The 23,202-nt window shown below is 46.1% G+C and overlaps 1 protein-coding gene across 4 annotated transcripts in view; it reads left to right on the forward strand.

Moving 5' to 3' along the window:
- The window catches only part of LOC136739814 (rho GTPase-activating protein 23), a 107,030-nt gene that overhangs the window by 63,684 nt on the left and 20,144 nt on the right, over nucleotides 1-23,202 (forward strand). For 2 of the 4 annotated variants that reach the window (XM_066698391.1, XM_066698390.1), the window contains exons 2-7: nucleotides 8,991-9,173; nucleotides 14,975-14,999; nucleotides 15,477-15,572; nucleotides 16,775-16,853; nucleotides 18,210-18,270; nucleotides 20,336-21,941. In XM_066698391.1, coding sequence (XP_066554488.1) covers nucleotides 8,991-9,173; nucleotides 14,975-14,999; nucleotides 15,477-15,572; nucleotides 16,775-16,853; nucleotides 18,210-18,270; nucleotides 20,336-21,941 — 2,050 coding nt within the window. Of the gene's footprint in view, nucleotides 1-1,330; nucleotides 3,257-8,990; nucleotides 9,174-14,974; nucleotides 15,000-15,476; nucleotides 15,573-16,774; nucleotides 16,854-18,209; nucleotides 18,271-20,335; nucleotides 21,942-23,202 lie in introns of those variants that run through there. The other 2 variants (XM_066698388.1, XM_066698389.1) reach the window with 2 other exon arrangements.

A 23,202-nucleotide genomic window follows, 5' to 3' on the forward strand; every position in this document is an offset into this window, starting at 1 on the left:
ATGTATTGTACTTATTTATTAATCACATTTATATATCTCTGTTAGGCAACCCCCCTCCATATTTGGATGCTTAATGTGGGTTCTCTGGGTTTAACTCAGCAGTGTATGATTTGGTGGGAAGAAAACCAGGCAGAACCATATACATCATATATTGTTCACATTGTTGTGTCTTTAGCTCTGGGCTACAGCCAGTGATCTCCCAGCGCAGCTTGTGTCCTGAAGCTCTCTGGCCACAGCTTCTTTTTCACAGGCCTGGGTGTTGCTCCGCAGAGAGTGCCTGGCCAGGCTGATGTCAGAGCCAGGGGATTCCTGGACAGGCAGTTTATAAGAGCTGGTAACCCCAGACTGTAAACCTAGAGATTGCTGGGTTCTCCCCCGCTGATTTAGAGCACGTCTGGGAGTCCAAACACAGACCAGCGGCAGTCTGCTATTGCTATTGTGACCGAGAAAGAGATCGTCATTGGAGCCTGTTTGTTTTAGTAACTGCGCTACAATCCGAAACACCCAGCTACAGTGCATTTGGGTGCCAAACGAAATCTTTTAAATATGGTATATATCCACACTCCTGTTTGGCTGCTTCCCAGAGCAGTTCTTTTTGGCAGACGTAAACAACAGCTTTGCTTTTATTTTTCTGCAGTTTTTTTCTTTGATTACATGAAAAGGACAGCCCTACCCCACATTGCCAGCCTTTTTAACTGTGGAGACAGCTACGTGGAAACTGTGTTTTAGATGTAGTCTCTCGCTTTTAGAAATAAATATTGCATCCATGTGTGTGTATGCATGTGTGTGTTTGTGTAGGCATAACACACATGTGCCTGAACATGTTTGTACATGAACATGGTTCCAAACAGCACACTAAAACCTGTTTGTCCTCATTGAATATGTTGATGAGCAGCTCAGGGCCTCACAATAATACAGAAGGTGTTTTATTCATGTTGTGTGTTAGTAAAATAGTACTATGAGATCATGTGTTTTCTGGATATTTTATGTCTATAGAATGTCCCACCCACCTACACACACACACACACACACACACACACACAAACTGTACACTTCACTGGGTTTGTGTGTCCATCTGTATGTTGGCATGTTCAGGTATTTATGTGTAGTTATTTCAGAAACACATTGCTATCAATGGAGGGGTGGGGGAGTAAGGGAGGGTTAGCCCCCTCCTATAACAAGAGAGCCTCTCTTATGCTCAGCCCCTTTAATCACACATGTGGCGAAAACGGCAGCAAACTGTGACTCCCATTGCAATCAGCTGCTGTGGGAGGGGTCAGGGTTCACAGGGTGGGGTGTGTGTGGTTGGGGGGGGGTTCTGTGCCGGTGTAATAGCCTATAGCAGCTGCTTTATTTCGTTGGTAGAATGAGCAGAGTAGGGAGGTGTCTGCTCCAATCTGTCTCTCTCTCCCTCTCTCCGTCTCATTCCGCTCTCCGTGCGTTTGTGGAGTCTGTGCTCTTGCCGCTGCTACCTTTTTCTTTTTTTTCCGTATTTTTTTTTTTTTTCCTGTTGCCTTTTCTGTTTCACTCAGCCACCACTTCCAGCTTCCATCTAAGCCTGTTAGTGGCCACAGGCACGGCTGTACTGCCTAGGGCTACAGACTAGGATAGAGAGAGAGAGAGAGAGAGAGAGAGATACAAAAAATAAGGGAAGTGCAAAAGGAGCTTTGTGTTTTCTTTTCCTCATTTGAAATCTGACTCTCGGAGGTGTTTATTGGAGCGGAGGAAGAGTACCGGTGACTCGCTTACTCTCTCTCTCTCTCTCACTCACTCACTCACTCACTCACATGTTCTCTCATTCCCAACACACAGGTGTCAGTGGGACTGCAGCTTGTTCGGACTTTAGGATTTTTCTGGTGGGGCCTGTTTAATTGAATAGTTCGTTCATCCATCACATTGTTTTTTTTTGTTGTTTTTTTATGTTTTAAACCCTAATCCATGGAGTGGGATTGGACTGCCACCGTGAGCCCAAGATTCAACAAGGATCTTTGAGAGCAGGCACAGACCAGGGGAGAGAGACAGAAAGAGACAGACAGACAGACAGACAGACAGACAGACAGAGAGAGAGAGAGAGAGAGAGAGAGAGAGAGAGAGAGAGAGAGAGAGAGAGAGAGAGAGAGAGAGAGAGAGAGAGAGAGAGAGAGAGAGAGAGAGAGAGAGAGAGAGAGAGAGAGAGAGATGAGCTGGAGAGGGATATGCAGTTAACTGTCACTGCTGGCAGGCTGCACTGGCTTGGAGGAGTGGAGTGGAGTGGAGTGGAGTGAAGTGAAGTGAAGGGAGGAGAGAGAGGGGAGGACAGTGAGGGTACTGTGTACTTACAGGATGGCTGCTTTCTAGCAAGAGATAGAAAGACGAGCATGCTGTGTACTGGCCAGAGCCGGACCCTGGTGTGAGAATTAAAGAAAAATCTAACACGAATCAGAACAATCACGGAATGAAGCAAGAAATGAGACTCTCTGCCACTGGATTAAATGACACTGGGTTACATCTGTCACCAAGGATTGTGTTTATTTCATACTTTTCCTTATTGATATTAATCAGTTGAACATTCCTGGGCAGGAGATGACAGTGGTGCTTTACAGATCTCCAGGAACTCGCTCTGAATTAGATTTTGTCTGTAAATCAGAGCCCATCGAAGATGACCGGAGAAACCTCTGGATTCTTAAGAGACTGTACATGGAGCAACTGGGGAATCGTGTTTACGTTCACTGATCTGTTTTCTCCTCTGTAGCACGTGCAAATCAAAGGAGGTTACACCAGGGTTTTGTTTGTTTTCTTTAAATCTCGGATTATGCCTTTTTCTTTTTTTTTTTTTGTAGTTGTGCTTGGACATCTCTGTGCAGGTAGAGGATGATTTGGGCAACAGGGGGTTGATGAGCCAGGTTTCCCCAAATATTTGTTAGTTTGTTGTTGGGGCGACCCCTTTGTTCACCCCACTTTTTTTTCTGGGGGAAGGGGGTGTTCTTGTTGAGAGGCGGAACAGATGTCTGCTGCGGGCCAGGCGGCAATAATGGGAGGGCGACCACGCGTGGAGCCGGTGCCCCCCTCCACGCCAGCCGTGGCGGGGGCCCCAGTGTGGCAGTTCGAGAGCCCGGTGGGGGTAGACTGTAGTGCCCCTGAGCCCCGATGCATCTGGCTAGCAGTTTTGCGCAGTGTGGCCGAGGCCAGGGGTGCCAAACCGGCGCAGGGGCTGGCGCGCAGAGACGCAATGAAGGGGCCCAGAGGCCAGAGGAAGGAGCAGCTCCAGCACACCGGGGTAAGGCTGGATAAATGCACTTTGAGCTGCAGGCGCACACAAACACACTGGCACCCTTCATTTGAAATCAGTGTCTTTAACCAGTTCTGTACAGCATTTCTGTGGGAATTATTGGAGCTGTTGTTTGCTTGTGTAAGTGGTTAGCAGGCTTGTGAGATTTGGACTGTTTCTCCCTGCACTAATCTACTTATTCATGTCTAAGTGTTGTGTAACCTTCCAACAGATATCATGTATAAATGTAGGGTTTAATAACTTAGATGTGCTGCATCGTTTCCCATGAAGGGGGCCAGTACTTTGATCTGTGACCGTAAGTGTTTTTTCAATTGGCAGTACTCTTTCTGATTGCTTTCTGTCCTGTTTTGTCTCCTTTTAAATGAATTTAGTGTTTTTCTCTTCAGTGATTTTTATATATAATTTTTTTTGCACTAGCTATTTCCTTCTGAATTTTTTTTGATGAAAAACAGTCCTGGAAAAGAGAGGAATTGAATGAATGTTCCAAACCACTTGGTAAAGCCTTGTGTGTTAGTCTGTGCACCCCTTATTCAATCTATTTCTTTTTTTGTATGTAATACAACACAATCTTTAAAAAAAATGTTTACAATTTTTGATTCCACTATATCGTTATTATGGCAAGAGCGAACCACAACGTAGCACACAAAAAATGCATTGTAGTCTGTTTTTGTTCGTTTTTAATTAAAACCGGTCTAGGGAAAATGTTTGGTCCTGTGAGTCACCCAACTGATGCACTGCAATACACACGTGAGTCCCAGATCTTGTTGATTTGCAGCCTGTTAAGCACAGGTGTACAAAACTCAAGCAGGTTAGATTTAGCTTTTTTAAAGTCTAATGTGATCATGCTACTTTTCTTTAACCCGTTAAAAAAAAAAAACACAGGCTGTGTGACTAAATGTGTAAGACTTTAGCCACTGTACACCAGTGATTGTAAGTGGATGGTAGGCGTGTGATATTTGGAGCATTTCTCACTTCACTAGTCCCTGCCTGGCGTGTTTACTCACAGACGATGTCGAAATGCCAGTGTCAGGAATGCAGGAAAGAATGCTTTGTTGTAAGGGCCTCACATTGCTGCTCGGCACAGTCTTACCGTGCGGCTCATTTACGCGATCAGCACTAATGAGCCAGTAAATAATCCGCCACTGACCAGCGTGGACCCTTTGTGCTGCGGCCCAAGGCTGCAGAGCACAGGGGTGATCTGTGCTGTTGGGGAGCCTGCTTGATTAAAGTAGCGTGAAAGATTGATACTGAGCCGTGCCCTCCTTGCTTTGGCAGAACCTGTTTTCTCACGTTGACAGTAACCGGCAAATGTTTTCCCTGAATCCAGTGGGTGTTAATTCTGTCAATGTTGGGGGGAGTATGTGAGAACATTCGTTATTGCTTACGTAACACACGGGCAGTGTGCATTGTGTTGTGTCTTCTTCCCGTAGCAGTGGATTTGAAGTGCAGTTTATCTCAGGAAGATATCTGTTTTTTTCCTGGCGGGGTTTTCAAAGCAGTCCGCCATTTAGGTCTGGCTGTCAGAGTTTAGGAAGATCTTTTAATTAAAGCGGGGAGTCAAGAATCTGAGCAGTCAGCAGCCCTGTCAAGTCCCTAAAATACTGCTGGGTAATGTCCTGCAGAGCTGTGGACAGGCTCCCTGCTAGTTGGATGATTGGAAAACTGTAACAAACCCAGAGCAGGTCTGAAAGCTGGGAATACCAGTGGTGGTGGGGGGCGGTGAACAGCCCAGCCAGGTGGGCCAAGTCTCTGGTTTCTCTGGTTTCTTTGAGGAAGTGGTTCAGAATTTCTGTGGTCAATAAACTAACGAAATGACACTTTTAACGGTAAAGAAAAACACATTTGTTTTATAGTGCACTTAGATTACAGAGAGGTGATCTACAAGACGACAAAAACCCTCCATCAGCCACTCTAAAACTAAATAAGAAAACACAGCTTCAGTTAATAGTTCAAGGTTAAGTAATAATAATAATAACCAAAAAAACCTGTGTAGTTTTTTTTTTGTTTTCTCATTCTTTTCTTGTATTCTTCCCTTGTTATTTGAGTTGCTGCTTTTGCAAGTGGTCAGCCCAGTACAGGGAGAGAGAGTCACCCACACCAGGGCTGAACCCAGTTCCCTTGCTGTGGCTGAAGGGCACGGCCGGCCACAGCCTGCGCAGGGAAAATTGCAGGGTTCAGCAGCGCGGGGATGGCCATTGCCGCCGCCGAGCTCTGTGGTTGAAACTGTCGTGTTGGAGCTTGTCTGGAGCCGGGCCTTAACTCCTCCTCCGTCAGGCCTGCCCTCTGCTCACGTTCTTTCCTTCCTCCCTCCTCATCCAGCTCTCCAAACCTCAACAGGCTTAGACTTGTGTCCGAGAGAATGTGCTGCTTTCCTCTCTCTCTCTCTCTCTCTCTCTCTCTCTCTCTCTCTCTCTCTCTCTCTCTGTCTCTGTCTCTGTCTCTTTCAAATTCAAATAAGGATTATTGACATGATGCTCTGGTGTTGCCAAAGCTTTAAAGAAAAATAATATAGATAATAATACTGATAATACAGTGGAACAAATTTGTTTTGTTTTTTCTCTCTCTCACGGTCTCTGTGGAATTATTTCTTCCTTTGTCTCTCCCCCAGGCCCTTGCTCAGGATGAAGTGATTGGGCGTACACAGTTAATGTTCAGTGTAGCACAGCCATATGGTTAGCATTAACTGAGCAGAAAGGGATAATGGCATGTTATGATGAAGGACTTCGAGAACAGGGAGAGGTCAGCCGTGTTGTCCGCTGTTGGAAGCTGAGGTCTGCACTGCAGCAAAAGTGGTGGCAGAGAGCGGAGGCTGGAAGGGAGATGGAGTTGCAGTTGTGGTTATAGACACAGGTACCGACTAGGGCCTGGGAGGCAAGCAGCTAGAGGGACTTTGTATAAACTTGCCTTCAGTATCGATTAACTTAATTATTAGTGGCTTGAGCCATTTCTGTTTTTGCAAGGCTGCATTTGTATGACTGCAGATTCATACTCTTTAATTTAGTAGAAAGAGTTTGGACTTCATTTATATCTATGCGTCTGATTAATTAACTGTACTTTTTGATGGCTTTTGAAACCTGCAACGGGCCGAGCTGCGGCACAGTCCACCCCTGTGCTGGGAGGTTGGCAGGGGTGCGGTGTGACACGGAGGGGGTGAGGCGCAAACAGTCGGGCTCATTCTGTGCTGGAAAGGCCCCTCCTTCACTCTCTATCTTTAGAGGCGCAGGATTCTCTGAATGGCCGGTGACCCCCGCTTCTCCGTTTCCTCCCTCAAGGCTGCCACTTCCTGTTGTTGCGCTGACGGGGCTGCGAGGTCAGCACTCTGCTACGGGGGGGGGGTGGCAGGAAGTGTGTGTTTGGGGGGGTTGTTCCTCTTCTGCCAGACATTGACAGCTGTATGACCTCACTTTGACCCCCCTGGCAGGAGCACCCAGTGAGCCAAGGTGGAGCACACCTCCGCCCTCCCCCCGCCTTTACCCTGGCAGTGGAGGGTGGGAGAGAGTGGCACGCTTAGTCCAAACTGGTTCTACTGCTAAAACAAATAAAATAAATAAGCTTTTCCCACAAACTGTTTTGTCCATGAAACAAACCTGTTTTTCTGGCCTGTAATTACATTTTCAGAAATGTCCTGCACCAGCTTTCCTCAAATCCAGATTTCCAATGGCTTTACAGTGTCAGCTAGCCTCTTCATGGAGATTGTTAATCTCTTGGTTGGGGTCAATTCCAGTTCTTCCATTCCAATTCTGTTTTTGTTTTTTTCTTTAATTCTTTTTTCAATTAAATTCCAATTCCAATAGAGTTTATTATGTCAATGGCAAAAATACTTGGAATTTTGAATGGGTCTGAAAAAGGGAATTGGAATAGAACAAGTGGAATTGACCCAAATCCTGGTTCATTTGGTCAAAGCTTACCCCTGGTCAGAAGGGATGTCCTTGAACTTGTACAATCCAACTAGGGGTTAGAACAAAAATGTTGCTCCATCTCTCTGCTCTTTGTATTGCAAATGTATTTTTGTGCCAGATACTTGACTCTTTTTGAAGTACATTGTAAGCTACTGAACAAGCTGTCGCAGAAGGTGAAATTTGTGCATCTCACTTGATGTATCATTTGCATTTTAAATATCCTTGAGTCAATTATCTGTTCAAGCACTGACAAATATTCATATGTCAGGAAGTTGAAAAGGCAGCCTGTAAATTTAATCTAATTTTTTTTTTTTCTGAAATGATAGCCTGTGCTGTATGACATATTTGGACAATTAAGCCCAATTGTGTCCATCATTTAAGAAGGGCTTTGATTTATCAAAACACAGTACAGCAATCAGGAGAAGGTTTAGGAAGTTGACCAGACCAGGTTCATCAGGTTTGTGATGGTGACCCCACTTTGGGAAGTGGTGTTGAGGTGGAGTTTTACTTGAGTTGTAGTCTGAGATTCAATGTATGGCCAAAGCTCTGATTGCTGGCTGTCTGGGGAATTGTGTTGATTTCCAAGGCAGATGTGCCAACACGGTAGTGTAAATTGTGACGTGTGCCTGTGTGCTGTGCGGCAGTGTGCGTTCTGTACGTTATTGTGCAGGCTGTTTGCTGATCATCAGAGATTTTGCCTTGCAATCTGGAACCAGTTAGCATTCCACCTCCCATTGTTCACTTTCCATCTGTACAAGTAACCATTTAAAATGTTCAGGTCTCTGCCATCAAATGCTAAAATGAATCAATTTATTGCACCACCCAATTCCCAAACATAGCATGCAAACTTGTATGCAAAGAAAGTAAATAGACAATTCAGTAAAATATTTAATTTGTAATCTTAAGGAATTGTAAAGGTCTCTAGTAAAAATACATACTAATACTATACTTTTGCCACTATTACTGATGTTCATGAAAGCTACAATGTCTACCTTAAACCTGTGAGACAGGGCTAAGAAGAACTATCTGATAAATGGGTCTCAGGGGTTAGAAAGCTTTTGAAAAGCTTTTTTGACTTGAAGATTTGAGAGAGCTCAGTTGAAGATCTAACTAGACCATCGAGCCGTCTGCAGCATCTCGTACAGTGTTCATTACTCTTTAGCTATCTGCAGTCTGCAGCCTGCAGGCCGGTCTGAGCAGTGAGGGCACACCAGATCTCTGCCTAGAGGTTTAAAGGTGTCCAAAGAATTGTGGCTTTTGCCTAATTTCCTTTCTCCCCCTTTAAATCACTGTGTTTAGTCTTTGTCGTCTCTCTCTGCTTGTAGTTAGATTGCCATTCCAGCTAAATAAGCTTATGCAGAGATTCCTCTGTGGCAGGTCATTCATTTCCCATTTGGAGTTTCTCGTTTTTTTTTCCTTGTTGATTTTAAATGTCCCAGTTTAAGTGTATTAAAGTGTATTATTTTTATTTAACATTTGTTTCCTGATTCCTCTGAATTGACTCAATTCCAGGGTCTGCCAAAAGGCCCGGTGCAACTATATTATAGTGCTATATGCTGAACATGAGACAATAATGGCAGGAAGCTTTTAAGTGTTGCATAGCCCTCAGTGTCTCTTGCCTTTTCTGTATTTTTGTTTTGCCTGGAGCTGAATCAAACTGGGCAGAACACAAGGCTGTCAAATCCCTCCTGGAGCAATAGTGATGTTTCTTTCAAAATAAAAATAGAAAGAAATAAAAATAGTGAAATAAATACAGATTTACACAGTGGAACATACCAGTGTCAACCTCACTCACCTGAAAATCCCTCTGTCTTATGTTGCAGGCGAAGGGGCGGAGAGATGGGATTTCGACGTCCAATGAGAACGTGCGGCCGCCGTCAGGGGAGGGGGTGGCGTGGCAGGGCCCTCGAACCGTGGTCCTGCACAAGAACTCCCAGGGCTTTGGCTTCACACTGCGCCACTTCATCGTCTACCCCCCCGAGTCTGCCCTGCACACCACCCTCAAGGTCAGTCTCCCTTCTTTCATATGTCAAGAAAGTCAAAGGGGACCTTTAGTGTAATTGCCAAGGCTGCTGCAAGGCTGGACTAGCCGCAGCTCAGGCTGGGCTCTGCAGTGTGGGCCTCTGTGGGTTACTTCTGATACACAAGATACACAGGGAAAAACGCACCATCGTCTCAGTTTAAAGCTGAAAATCAGTCAGGCCAAATGCATGATTTCCGTATCAGCTGCTCCCATTAATGGAACATTACTTCAGGGACAAAGTAAAATTATGGTCACTCTGCATTAGTGATGGTTATAGACGAGCATTTCTCGGGAGCATATAGCCTAAATGTGAAAAAGCTCTATGAAAAAATGATGTTATCATTTAAAATGAACCGTAGTGGTTCAGTTTCCCCAGTGATGAGCTTAGTTGAGTAACAATTTTCAGTTCGGGATTGGGAGAGTGTAAAAGGAGATCTGATCCTAGGTTTACAAGAAATGTAAAGAAAATTATCCCAATGTGTCATTGCATAGTTCCCTGCAAAGTTCACTGCAACACTCTTAATAATAGTATTGCCGAAAATCCAGCTGGATTAATTCCCAGCATCCTTCACTTTGTGTCTCCTGCACCTACAATCACTTTCTCCCTCCCTTCAGCCCAAATATTAACAAAATATTTCCATTGGTCAATCCACTCAAAAACGATTGGCTTGCCTGCACCTTAACCCCTCTTTTTAAATAATCAGATCATTTTGGTCAGTAACTTCAATTGGGATTTAATATATCTGTTGATAGTAGAAAACAAATTGCATTTTCTCCCAGCCAATTACATTAATATAGAAAGGTTTGAACCAAACCAAGTTGTGCATATATATATATACACTCACCTAAAGGATTATTAGGAACACCTGTTCAATTTCTCATTAATGCAATTATCTAACCAACCAATCACATGGCAGTTGCTTCAATGCATTTAGGGGTGTGGTCCTGGTCAAGACAATCTCCTGAACTCCAAACTGAATGTCTGAATGGGAAAGAAAGGTGATTTAAGCAATTTTGAGCGTGGCATGGTTGTTGGTGCCAGACGGGCCGGTCTGAGTATTTCACAATCTGCTCAGTTACTGGGATTTTCACGCACAACCATTTCTAGGGTTTACAAAGAATGGTGTGAAAAGGGAAAAACATCCAGTATGCGGCAGTCCTGTGGGCGAAAATGCCTTGTTGATGCTAGAGGTCAGAGGAGAATGGGCCGACTGATTCAAGCTGATAGAAGAGCAACTTTGACTGAAATAACCACTCGTTACAACCGAGGTATGCAGCAAAGCATTTGTGAAGCCACAACACATACAACCTTGAGGCGGATGGGCTACAACAGCAGAAGACCCCACCGGGTACCACTCATCTCCACTACAAATAGGAAAAAGAGGCTACAATTTGCACAAGCTCACCAAAATTGGACAGTTGAAGACTGGAAAAATGTTGCCTGGTCTGAAGAGTCTCGATTTCTGTTGAGACATTCAGATGGTAGAGTCAGAATTTGGCGTAAACAGAATGAGAACATGGATCCATCATGCCTTGTTACTACTGTGCAGGCTGGTGGTGGTGGTGTAATGGTGTGGGGGATGTTTTCTTGGCACACTTTAGGCCCCTTAGTGCCAATTGGGCATTGTTTAAATGCCACGGCCTACCTGAGCATTGTTTCTGACCATGTCCATCCCTTTATGACCACCATGTACCCATCCTCTGATGGCTGCTTCCAACAGGATAATGCACCATGTCACAAAGGTCGAATCATTTCAAATTGGTTTCTTGAACATGACAATGAGTTCACTGTACTAAACTGGCCCCCACAGTCACCAGATCTCAACCCAATAGAGCATCTTTGGGATGTGGTGGAACGGGAGCTTCGTGCCCTGGATGTGCATCCCACAAATCTCCATCAACTGCAAGATGCTATCCTATCAATATGGGCCAACATTTCTAAAGAATGCTTTCAGCACCTTGTTGAATCAATGCCACGTAGAATTAAGGCAGTTCTGAAGGCGAAAGGGGGTCAAACAGAGTATTAGTATGGTGTTCCTAATAATCCTTTAGGTGAGTGTAATTTTAAATACAAGCGAAAAATGTGTCCGTTTATAGAATGCCAAACAAAACTTATATAAGGGAGATGGCATCTAAAGTGGTTTGGATCAGGATTCAGGAGATGGATCTAATGTCAAATAGGTCTCAATTGCTCCAAGGTTACAATCTCATCTTACTATTTATTTGAACAATGACACCTATTTTACACTTTTATGAAGGTTTTAAGTTGATTAATTAAAATATTATTTTGATTCACTTTAGCTTTAACTTTAACATAATTCACAGCCTGGAGATGAGTATTAAATTCATCCAGTTTATCCACTTATCAGACCAATTTTGTAACTGGAAGCTGGGCTGGTTGGGACCAAATCCTGGAAACACTGTGGCCCCTGAGGGTGGCTGAATTTTACTCGTGTCAGAGCTGGGATTACTCTCACTCTCTGTCTACAAGTCCCAACTGGTTGCACCTTCCAAACAGCACAAATCTTGTTACCTCAGTCTACCTTTCACGACACTCCACTCAACAAAACAGGGCTGCTCTCACCTGACGCAGAGAGAGAGAGAGAGAGAGAGAGAGAGAGAGAGAGAGAGAGAGAGAGAGAGAGAGTGTATTACAGAGCGGCACTGAGTGAGTAAGGCTCAGCAGGAGAGAAGGCAATACTTTAGTAGAGTTATGCTGTCCTTTCATCTGAGTGTCAGTGTTAAAGCTGTGTAGTTGCTTAAGCTGACGGAGGAGTGTTTTTCAGTGTTGGAGAACAGAGGTGGGGGATCCGTTCCTGATCTTAGAGGTCTCAGTGCTGGCGCTGAAGGGCGGCATCTTAGTGGTCGATAGATGACAGTAGATGGCTGTGAGCTGAAAGGGTGAGCGTTATCGAGCTGAAGTGTAGCTCTTAAGGGGTTCGGTGAAGTCTGGCGAGGCACTGGTTAAAGGAGGTGTCCGAGGCAGGCAGTCTGCAGCTTGGGAAGGGTCAGTACCGTCCACAGAAACAAGGTCTTCATTCAGGCCCTTCCGCCAACCAGGGCTATGGCCCCATCAATGGCCTCTATTGTATCAGGCCCGCGCCGTACCAGGATTGATTACAATGAATGGAACAGCAAGAGTCCTCTGTGTGCGGCTCCAATACGGCTCTCTCCACCAGGACATGGGCTGCCCCCTCCTTGCATTAGGCAGTGGGACAAGGCCCAAAGGGATTTGCTTACTGAATGTGGGTTCCTGTCAGCTCGAGGGGCCAAGCCTTGCTTTAATGACATGGTCAGGAACCATGGATGGGTCTCCTTCTGGGCTGGAGTGGGTTAGGAGGCCAGACAGAGTGTGAGAATGAAGGTTAGACCGTTACACACACGCACACACCCCCTTCCCCCCATCCCCACCTCTGCACACCCCAGCCCGGATGTGCTACAGGAGCGCTGCTCAGGGATCTGCGGCGGCTCTATTCTCCCCCTGCCAGCTCTCCTTTCTCTCCATCTAAACCCTGCCATTGTCCGTGCCGTGAGGAATGAGCTCCGTCAGCTAAGCTAAAGCCCGGGCAGCCAGTTGGCTGCGCAGTTCCCATCAAACTGCTCACTCAGCTCTGCCCGCCGTCACCCGGTGCCCTGGCCGACACCCCACACCACGACCAGTCACCAGGGCGGTCTGCAACGTGCAACGCTGTGCAGCCTGTGCTCTTCAACTGTCACCCTCACACCGTCCTGCGCTCTCCCCCTCTACTGTAATCGAGCAATGCTTTTTACTCACAATTGAATTGGGGCATTTCAGGCTGCACTGCACTATGAAGTCATATCAGTTTATCCAGTCACTTTTCACTAGTGATTTGTGGTGAAGCGCTGCTGTTGGAATAGACCTTTTCTGCCAGTGTGTGCTTAATCTCAGAGCTCTCTTGCCGTTGGATGGTTTTCAATCACCAGTTGAGAGAACCCCCCCACCCCTCTCCACCCCCACCCTCCAGTTCGGTCATCGCAGTGGAAACGCTGCACCTGACGCTGACCTCATCGAGTCTGCCAGCAAGTCTGCTTGGCACTGGCGCAACAGCAGGCTGATTACATTTCAAAAGGTGCTCATTAACACACCATGGCCAGACAATTAACAATGCTGGGATGTTTTTGTTTTCGAAGCACCTCTTTCTGTGGCCGGCTATTTTCAGATTCAAACAAGTCTCTATTTTTAACTCTTGATTCCATTGGCTTGACTTGGCCCCTTGGCATTCCTTTGCTTGCTACTGACCCCAGCTGGAAGAGCTAAGTGACTGCAAGTCACTGCAAGTGTCTGTCCTTAGTTTCTGATCTATGGCATTTCTCCCTGAAAAGAAGCAGAAATCTGGCATTTATTTTCTTTTTTTATCTTAAAATAAAAATACAGATCAAGACACATATTTGTAACCAGTTCCACATAAGCTGACCATATGGCTCAGCAGTCAACCAGGACACTTTGTGAAAAGACAGGATTTTCAGATTGCAGGAAGACATTAGCATTAGTGCTCTTCTCTAAATTGAGCACTGCTGCTTAATTACCCAGCACAGCAATAATATCATATTTGATTTGTTAAGTATTAATTTGTATTATTTCTAGTGTGAAGATTGCAGTTTGTAATTTTTATCTTCTGCTAATTTATTATGTCTGTAAGAACCCAATGTGTCATTTCTGTCCCGAGCTAATCCGTAACATTCATCAACTAGTTCTTAGTCTGATCGGCAGCAGGAAAAATAAACAGCTTGATCCAGGATACCTGTCTGCTGCACACGGTCATTAAGCACTTGTATTCATTTAAGCACACTTAATTTATAATGGCTTTATTTAATGGCTTTCAATGTAAAGGTGATTGTAAAATCCCATCCTGTCTCATAAAACGTGTTCTAAAAAGTTAAAAATGGGACTTGATCACAGTCATTCACAAAATCTGAGAACCGCACATTTTGTTCGTGGTCTTATGCTTTACAGGGCAGGTTGGAGAGGTAGAGTTCTATTTCCATGCTATCTTTTCAATTGGATTAAGCTGGAATCACAATGAAATGTTTTGTAATATGGACCATTGTAATTCTTATTGACTTGGGAAAACATCATCGCTCATGTCACTCCTGTGTGTATTCTGTATTAATTACAGCAGGTTAAAAGGGGCCATGGAATCAGGTCCATTAGATGTATCTGTGCTGCTTGATCATTTTGCCATGCTGTTGACTTGCTGTACGTCATGTGAAAAACGTGCTTCCATCTAAATTTGTGAGCTCTTAGGGCTGCAGCACCAAACGCACAGTGCATGCCAAAAGAACACGGTGAGATTGATTTAAAGCTTTCATTAGGATAACTTACAGGAAAGTCGACCCCATCGATACACAGACTGAAGCTCTTGAGCGTGTCTGCTGCAGCTCTGTGCAGCCCATGATAATACAACACTGGTATTATTCAATCTGCAGCAATGCACAATGAGCTCAGAAAAGGTGCATGTCCCCCTGTTAACTTCTAATATAAAAATTAAATATCCCCATCATACTGATTAAACACTTTATCAAGGTAAAATAATGGTAATGGTGATTGCTCATTTGGCTCCTGAACCACTGAGGCCTGAGTATCACTGGTATATTATTGCTACTGATATATATTTTTCAGAACACTGTTACCAATTAACAAAATATGATCTGAGGCAATTATGCCAAAACAATATCCCCACCCTACACGTAAACACACTTAGGCACCGCTTCCCCTTCAGCTGGAGTAGGCGCTGACCGTTGATTTTCGTCTTTCTGTTTCAGGATGAAGAGAATGGCAATGGAAAGGGTGAGTGTCGTCTTTTGTTCTTTGTATTCCTATAAAGAGGCCATCGTTCAGTTTACATCATTCTGATTCTATACTGGAAAAGATATGCAGTCCTCGTTGGCTCCCTTCACAGTTATTGAACAGCTCCACCTAGTGGAATCGCTAGCAAACAGGCTGGCAATGGGGAATAATACAGTGGAGCCGCTCCAATCAAATAAGCAGCATCTTAGTCATCTCTGGGCTGTGATTAAAATGTGCCTTTGTAGAAGTGCACCCTGTGGAAAGGGTTAAATATGCAGGTAGGGTTACAGTTAGTGCTAAAATGCCTGGAAGAAATGCTTGCTTCAGTGCATGAGACTGAGCACAGTAGTTGGTAATGACTTAATCAGCTCAGATGTCAGTTAAACACTGTTGTTTTAAGTAATCTTCTGTATATATCTATATATGGTATATCTCTGTTTGCCTGTCTCTCTTTCTGATATATCTGTGTGTACTCAGGATGTCAGAGGCCAGGGCGGCTAGAGCCCATGGATACAATCTTTGTGAAGAATGTGCGAGAGAGGGGCCCTGCACACCAGGCCGGCCTCCGTACAGGTAGGAGCCAGGGGCCTGGGGACAGGAAGGAGGGGAGGGGGTGCTGTGGCTGTGCACAGTGGGAGTCTGGACCAAGTGTCTCAGCTCCCCTGATCACTGCAGCTTCTCAGTCCAGCCATCATTGTTTTGCTTGAGGTCTGCACTGCTTTACATTTTGCTAAAAAGGCACACATCGTCATGTACCTTCAAGAGCAAGAAATGTAAGCAGAAGTCCAAAGTGTAGTGGTGAAGACTGTGACTGCGATGGGTGGACAGGAACCCTGGTTTACTGGGTGGCAGACTGACCCCAGAGCGCACAGGGACAAAAAAAACAGTTCAAAGGTATTGGCAAGTGACTCTTGGGAAAGAAGGCAGGGTGGCAGTGTGGCCTAGGAGGGGGTCTGGGGAGTCAGCATGTGGGTTTATGTGTGGGAGGGATATTGCTGTTTTTCCCTGGCTGGTCACTCTGTCTTAGCACGTTGAGGCAAGCCCCCCCCCCGGTGGTCTGTCAGAGGGAGGCATTTCCTGTTGTGACTTGCAGGTAGAATCAACAAACCTGGGCACATTCCTCCCCAACTGTAGCTTTAAACGGGCACAAGGAAGTTCCTCAGTGACTACTTATTATTACAATTTTGTTTATTTTTATTTTTATTACTTTATTTTTCTCTCCAATGTTTTACTTGATAATATTTGCTTACCAGGATATCCTGCAAAAATGTGTTTTCAATGAGTGTCCCCCAGGGGCATCCAGACACACAAGTATAGGTCTCACCAGAGGAGGGGGAGGACATGTAGACACTTGGGGGGCCTTCCTACAGCCTGACCCCAATACGCCCCCCCTCCAGGACTGCGAAAACAAAAACAAATCATTGAGGACTCTGCCTCATCGGCTCTTTGCGGTCACCTCTCAGTCACGGGGGCCTCTGCCCCACGTTGGTGGTTGTGCCTCTGGTTTGTGGTTTGGACGACTGTTGAAGCTCTTAGTGATCCTAAGCTATTGGGTTGTGCCTGTGAATTAGGAGTTTTTGTCAGGTGCATACTGCCCTGACAGTGGCAGGACACTGGGCCTGAGTCACTACCTCCCCTGGGGTTTCTCAGTCTGTAGGCATTCCCAGCTCCATATGTAAAAGACTCCAGAAAGTACAGTGGCCCTGATAGTGTTTCCATGCCATCTGTGTGTTCTAATTGGAAACAGCGTGTAAGGGGTCTGTCTCTCTTTGCAGGGGATCGGCTGGTGAAGGTCAATGGAGAGAGTATTCTGGGCAAGACCTACTCCCAGGTGATAGCGCTCATCCAGAATAGGTAAGCTATCTGTGCATATTAGTCACTGCCTCTGAAAGACAGCAACCTCTCTTTCATTTATTTCTATTCCCTCTTGCGCATGCCTTTTCCCACTCACTCCTTGTGTCCATATCCCCATCTCATTCGCTTTTTCTCTCCCTTGCTCCAGCCCTCGCCCCCTCCTCCCTTCTTTCCGCTCATTCAGCCCATGGCGTCCGTCTGGCAATCGCTTAGTATACCTTCGGCAGCTACTAAAATAGTTTGCTATTTAAGGAAGTCGCATAACTTAGGTAGTTGTGTTCTTAAGAAGTTTCGTCATACAGGAACACTGCTCTTGGGTTTTCGATTGAGCAATCACATGATCATCATTCCACAGCCATGTGAGTCATCAATTAGGAAGTGAGATAATATCACAGGGGGCTCTGGCTGCTGTAAAGAGCAGCATCTTATTTCAAAATGTTTTGGTTTAGTGAGTGGGAGTCAACCTGCACTGGGTTCACTGGTATCCTATACAATTCCCAAACATCTAAGTTACTGGCAGTCTTGGCACATGCTTTCACAACCAGAGAAGAGTGCTGATTTATATAATTTGGAAAGTGATATTAGAATTATTTCAGAAACAACATGTTGAGTCTCTGGGTCCAATTAACTGCAGATCATGATGGGTTGAATGACCTTTTCTAGTGTGTACATTATCTTGTGGGCACTGGAGTCCTTGTGGTTTTCCTCCTTACTTGTTTCATAGACTAGTATGTTTGTTTACCTTTGGTTTTCCTGCTTTGACTATTTTGTTGTTTGTCTTGACAACCAAGTATTATGGGAAGGAGAGAGCGAGAGAGCGAGAATAGAGCCCTCAAAGCAAAATGGGAGGAAGTGTGCAGCGGGAAACAAACCGGCATCACACAGTGTATAAACCTGTGTAACATGAATAAATGTACCCACCCCACCCCCCCTTCCCACAAAGAAGAGTTAATATGTTGTCATATATTAGTATTATATTAAAATACACTATAAATGTGACATATATACAGTTTAGCCTATATATGGGAGTCTGCTCTGTTAGTGTTGAGAAGTCTTTTCATTGGCTCGGCTGGTAAAAGCTTCCAGCTGTTGTAGCTGTGAGACAAATTGATTGTATTGGATAGCTGGCAATTACAGATGATGTCATGTATGATCCCTAGTAAAAAATAAATAAACAGAAGTCTTGGCTGAAACTTTAGAAATGTATCTGAGGTAAGTAACTGTGGATAGTGCTAGTGTAGTGGATGGTGTTACCTAGTCCTTTCCACTGTTTTGGTTGTTTCAGCAGACAGTCATTTTCTAACCTTTTCTTCACTAATCTGTTCCCCTCCTCTCTCTCTCTCCTCCCCCCGGCAGCGAGAGTGTCCTTGAGCTCTCCATCATGCCGAAAGATGAAGACGTCTTACAGCTGGTAAGTGTGAGTATGAACTTTCTGCCTAATCCCCTTTCCCTTTCCCGCCTCTGACACACACCTGCAGACGCACTAGGCTCACAAACCCCGCCCACAATGTGGTGAGAAGGGGATTTTCAAAGCTCCAGCAGCTAAAATTCCCAGAACAGGCCATCATGAAAATAACAGATAACTCATCCCTTCTGAGGTTTTTCCCTTCATAGCTCTACAATTCCTGTACTTTTAGTAGAAAGAAAAACAGTCCCACATTTTCCCCCGCAGCAAGCCCTCCCCTCCTTCAATGTGTAACTCCCTTATAAACACATCCAGAAACGCACACTGTTGCACAAAGTTACCTACGAAAACTGTCTAATACATACCCACAACTGCCCCAAATAACAGCTAATGATTGGCGCATCAGTTCAAAGCTGGGGAAGTATTATTAGTTGGATCAAGCTCTGCAACCCTGACTAGAAAGCAATATCATTGAATTACAATTGCAAAAAATCAAAAACAATCTGTAGTCTATATAAATTAAAATTAGTCAGTATAATAAAACCACAATGATCAACTTGGGTTTAGTTATTACCATACTGGGACTAATACAACAAGTACTTACTAGCAATAATAATAATAATAATAATAATATATCACATTCGAACGACTTAAGGTTGTTTGGGTATTTAACAAAGCAAACAATCAAACCCAAAATACCAAATAGCTTTCATAAGGTTTCAGTATGGTATCCTGTATTAGGTTGTAAAGCATTAATGAAATCTCTCTGGATAACATGAAGGCATGGAGCTGCATAACACTAACATCATGTAAATAACTGGCCATTAAAGTTTTAATATGCATTACATTTCTTACGTGATTCGCTATTCAGAACTTTGTGAAACATGTTTATAAGATAAAAGACAAAAGGTCTGCTAGTGTCTGAATGCTGAAACATCAGAGGTTCAGGAACCCTCTGCAACAGCCCTTTTATTACAATTAACCTTCTCCGCCATACCGTAATTTGAATTCGACTAAGATCACACACGCAGCTACACTGTGCCCCAGTTAGGCACCTAATCTCCCATTCGACCACAAAACAAAACTGAAATACGCCAAATCACAGGCGGCGCTGCAACACCTCTGACAGCAAAAACCCTCCTCTCCGTCTGAATCAGATGCTCTGCTTGGCTGACATCAGCAGCCGGGACCTGCCTCCCTCCCTTCTTGCCTGCCTGCCTGCCTGCCTGCCAGGAGGGCGGGGCGAGGCCTGAGGGAGAGAGATGACGTCAGGCTCAGTAGAAGGCGTTTTGTGAATGCCGGGAGAGGGCTGAGGGTGAGAGAGAGACAGTCTCACGCAGGCTAGAGCAACAAGCACATCAGGCTGCTGTGGAGAGAGACCTGTGCCGCTGGGATCATTTTCAGCAATTTGCCTTTGTTCACTGTCACTGGAGAAGCCATTGATTTCTTCCTTACAGGCAACCAGTGAGGTAAACCCATAGGTTCTTTTGCTGCCATGTAAGCTGTGACTCTCAACCTCGTTATGTCGTTGTTATTGTTGTAGTACGGCCTTTTTCAATACTATTTATTAATTTTGTTGACGCGCCATTCAGATTTCTTTACTTGTGGGTGTGTGTGGGGGAGGGGTGGTTGTGTGGGGGGGATCCTATTAATTTTCTGTTTTTGTCGGTTTGGTTTTATATTGGGAAAAGGATCTACTTTCTTTTGACATGGAGCTGTAGTAAACACGGCGGCAGTGTGTGATAATGGGAGTGGTTTTCCTGAAAATTAATCAGGGTTGTGGGTAATTGTGCACTCCAATGGAGACCTCAGAGTGGCAGGGAGGGTTTCAGCAGCTGCAGTCAGGTGTCTGTGTGTGTCAAAGGCTTCTTCAGTCAGGGGTGACAGTGAGAGCTGGAGAAGGGTTTTTACAGTTGTCAACAAAAATATAGGGGACTCAGAGAGATGTATAGGGTAGACAGTGACTGCAGGCATGTAGAGCCATTTATTTCCCTTTCCTTCACTCTTATCCTTCCCTCCCTTCCCACTCTCCCTGTCTCTTCCTCCTTCTCACTGCCTTCCTCTCTCTCCCTGACAGGCATACTCCCAGGATGCCTACCTGAGAGGGAATGAACCGTATACTGGAGGAGCTCAGAACCTCCCTGACCCGCCACCCATTTGCTACCCACGCAAGACCTACCAGACCCCCGGGGCCCAGCCGCCCATGGGCCAGAACCAGCTGGATAACTGGACCTGCCGCTCAGGCTCCTCCGGCCCGTCCTCGCCGCTGGATAACCGCTCTGGGGTGACCAGCCCTGCCGGCTCATTGTCTGTTGCACCTGGCTGGCAGGAGGCTCTGGGCGCGGAGCCGGGGGGCGTAGGGCACACCAGCCCAGCTCACCGCACAGAGGAGATCCAGTACGGCATGACTGGAGCTCGTGGCCCATCCCGGGGCCGCTCGGTCTCCTCCTCGTCTTCCTCCGGTGGAGTGGTGACCAGCCCCCTGCACTTCCACTGCGCCAACCACACTTCCGCCAACGCCCCCCCTGCACAGCAGCAGCAACCTGCCGCTCGCAAGGCTGGCCAGACTCGGGGGGGCAACGAGCCTCGGGCCATCACCAGCCCGCCCCAGCCGCCCATCCTTAGCATGAACGAGCGCTGTCAGCAGGCCCTGACTGACTGGTACTACAGTCAGGTGCCCACGGCCGAGCGCTCCAGCCACGCCATGCCCCCGCGCCACCGCAGCTACTCCCAGGACCGGCTGGGGGAGGCTGGGCAGACGCTGGGGCACTACAGGGCAGGGTGGCCCAACAGCGCCTCCCAGGACACCTTGCTGCTGCAGCCCGCCACCACTGCCACCCCTGGGGACCCCTACTGGTCAGGTGGCTGGGGAGCCCCATGTGGCCAGCCTTCCAGCCGTGCTCGTTCCGAGAACCTGCTGGCCACCAAGTACGATCGCTACGGCCGCTCTCTGGAGACCCTGGACCGAGCAGCGGCTCTGGTCTCTCCCCGGTTTGAGCGGCCCGCCTGGTTGCAGCAGGCCCAGCCCAGGACTGATGGCTTCCAGAGGCCAGTAAATCACTACGGAGGGGCACCTGTGCTCCCTGGAGCCCGGCAGCCACAACCGCCCCCCCCGCAGCTACCGCAGCCAACTGTGCAGCCCCGGAGGCTTCCCCCACATAGCATGGAGGACCAGCCCATGGGCTACCGCAGTTACAGCCCCTCATTCTACCGCAAAACCGGACGTCTCATGCATGCCCACTCCTTCAGGGACCCCTCGTACTCTGGACCCCACTTCAACTGGACTCCTACTCCCAAAAGCAGCCCCCCGGACAGTGGGGCACCCTTGCCCTCCTCCCCACCTCTTGCTGAGGCTCAGGATGGAGCTTGCCGGATGACCAACCACGAGAGGGGGGTGGAGGAGGGAGGGCTGGGGAGGGAGGCACCAGCGGTGGCACAAACTCAGGAGGTGGTGTTGAGGCAGAAGCCCCCCACGGGCAGACGCACGTCCCACGCACAGCGGCACCCTCACTATGCCCTGCCCATCGACTCCCAGGATCCCACTGACCTGCCTGCTGAGCCCCAGGACAGTGCAGGCCCCCTGGCAGGAGAAACTCTGGTGCCCCCTAGGGCTTGCCGTGCCAATGGCAGTCTGGCACCCCTGCCCATCGAGGATGACTCGCTGGCCTCCATTCCTTTCATAGGTCAGTATCTCTTTAATGTCTCTATGATGCTGGTTCTGGCAACTGGAGATAAGTCTCTGTGTTGAGTTCAATAGCTATGCTCCTCTGCAGACAGCCTGTACCACAGCACCACTGTATTTTCCTCTTTGTTTATGATGCCCATTCATTCCAGTTCGATGGCTTCTCTGCTTGGTGGCCCTCCTGGTCATAGAATTGCCCTCCTCACATGAATGAAGGACAGTGTTAAAATAAATTGGTAACTACAGTGAACCTACAGGTACAGTGTTTATTTAGGTTATGCTATTATTATTATTATTATTATTGTTGTTATTATTGTTATTATTAATATGCCTATATCCAAGGCATTTGTGCTCAAGTTACATTTCTGGAGTAGTCTCACCAAAAATATTAAGTACAAACATTAAAGGAAATACAGATTCACAGAGAAAACAAATTACATGCGCTATCGCAGATCTATGTTGTGACAGTCAGTGTTTTTAGGACTCAATAGGGCCTGTGTTCACATAACAACTTTCCCTGCTCTGCTCACTGTGTGTTCGTTGCTAGTTGTTCATTTTCAGGTCCAGATCCGCGACTCCTGTGCAAGTGCCCTTATTGCCTGTTGTGCCTTTGATGTCTGTGATATGTAGCAGTTGTAACTGGAGATACCTACCAGTACTGTCACACACATGCGCGCTCACGCACACACATACACATTAAGAGGGATGCTTTTGAACTGGACAGATGGCTTTAAAGCTATCCCTTCAGGACAACTGTGCTTAAACAGCTGTGACCTCCATTTAGAGAATATCTATGACAATGGGGGAAAACATGGCAAAGAAACAGTAGATGAGCTCAATGTAAGACATCCCCAGCATTGCAGCTAAATAACTCTTCTCCAATAGCAAATAATCACTGTCTCGATTTAAAACGTCTTAGATTTGCCATGTATGCTGTAGTTATGGGGTATTATACATACACGCTTTTGATATCTTAACTTAACCTGTTTCTATAGTCCTGTGCAATGCCGCTCTGAATCAGTAATAACCGGTTCTTTCATTTTGTGTTTAGTGGAGTGTCTTGATTTGTTCAATTCAATTTCTCAGTCAGGATTTCAACACAGGTTTGCAGCCAGTGTGTTTTTTTTTTTTGTGTGCACAGTGAAAAGGGACGTTTAGGGTTTCTTGCAAATTGCATAACCTGAGCTTTTACTGTTTTTTGCCATCAGTTCTGTGTTCTTCTCATCGAGACATGAGATGGTGATAAGGATTCAGAGTCTGTA

Source organism: Amia ocellicauda, chromosome 3, assembly GCF_036373705.1.
Source record: "Amia ocellicauda isolate fAmiCal2 chromosome 3, fAmiCal2.hap1, whole genome shotgun sequence".
Classification (NCBI taxonomy): Eukaryota; Metazoa; Chordata; class Actinopteri; order Amiiformes; family Amiidae; genus Amia; species Amia ocellicauda.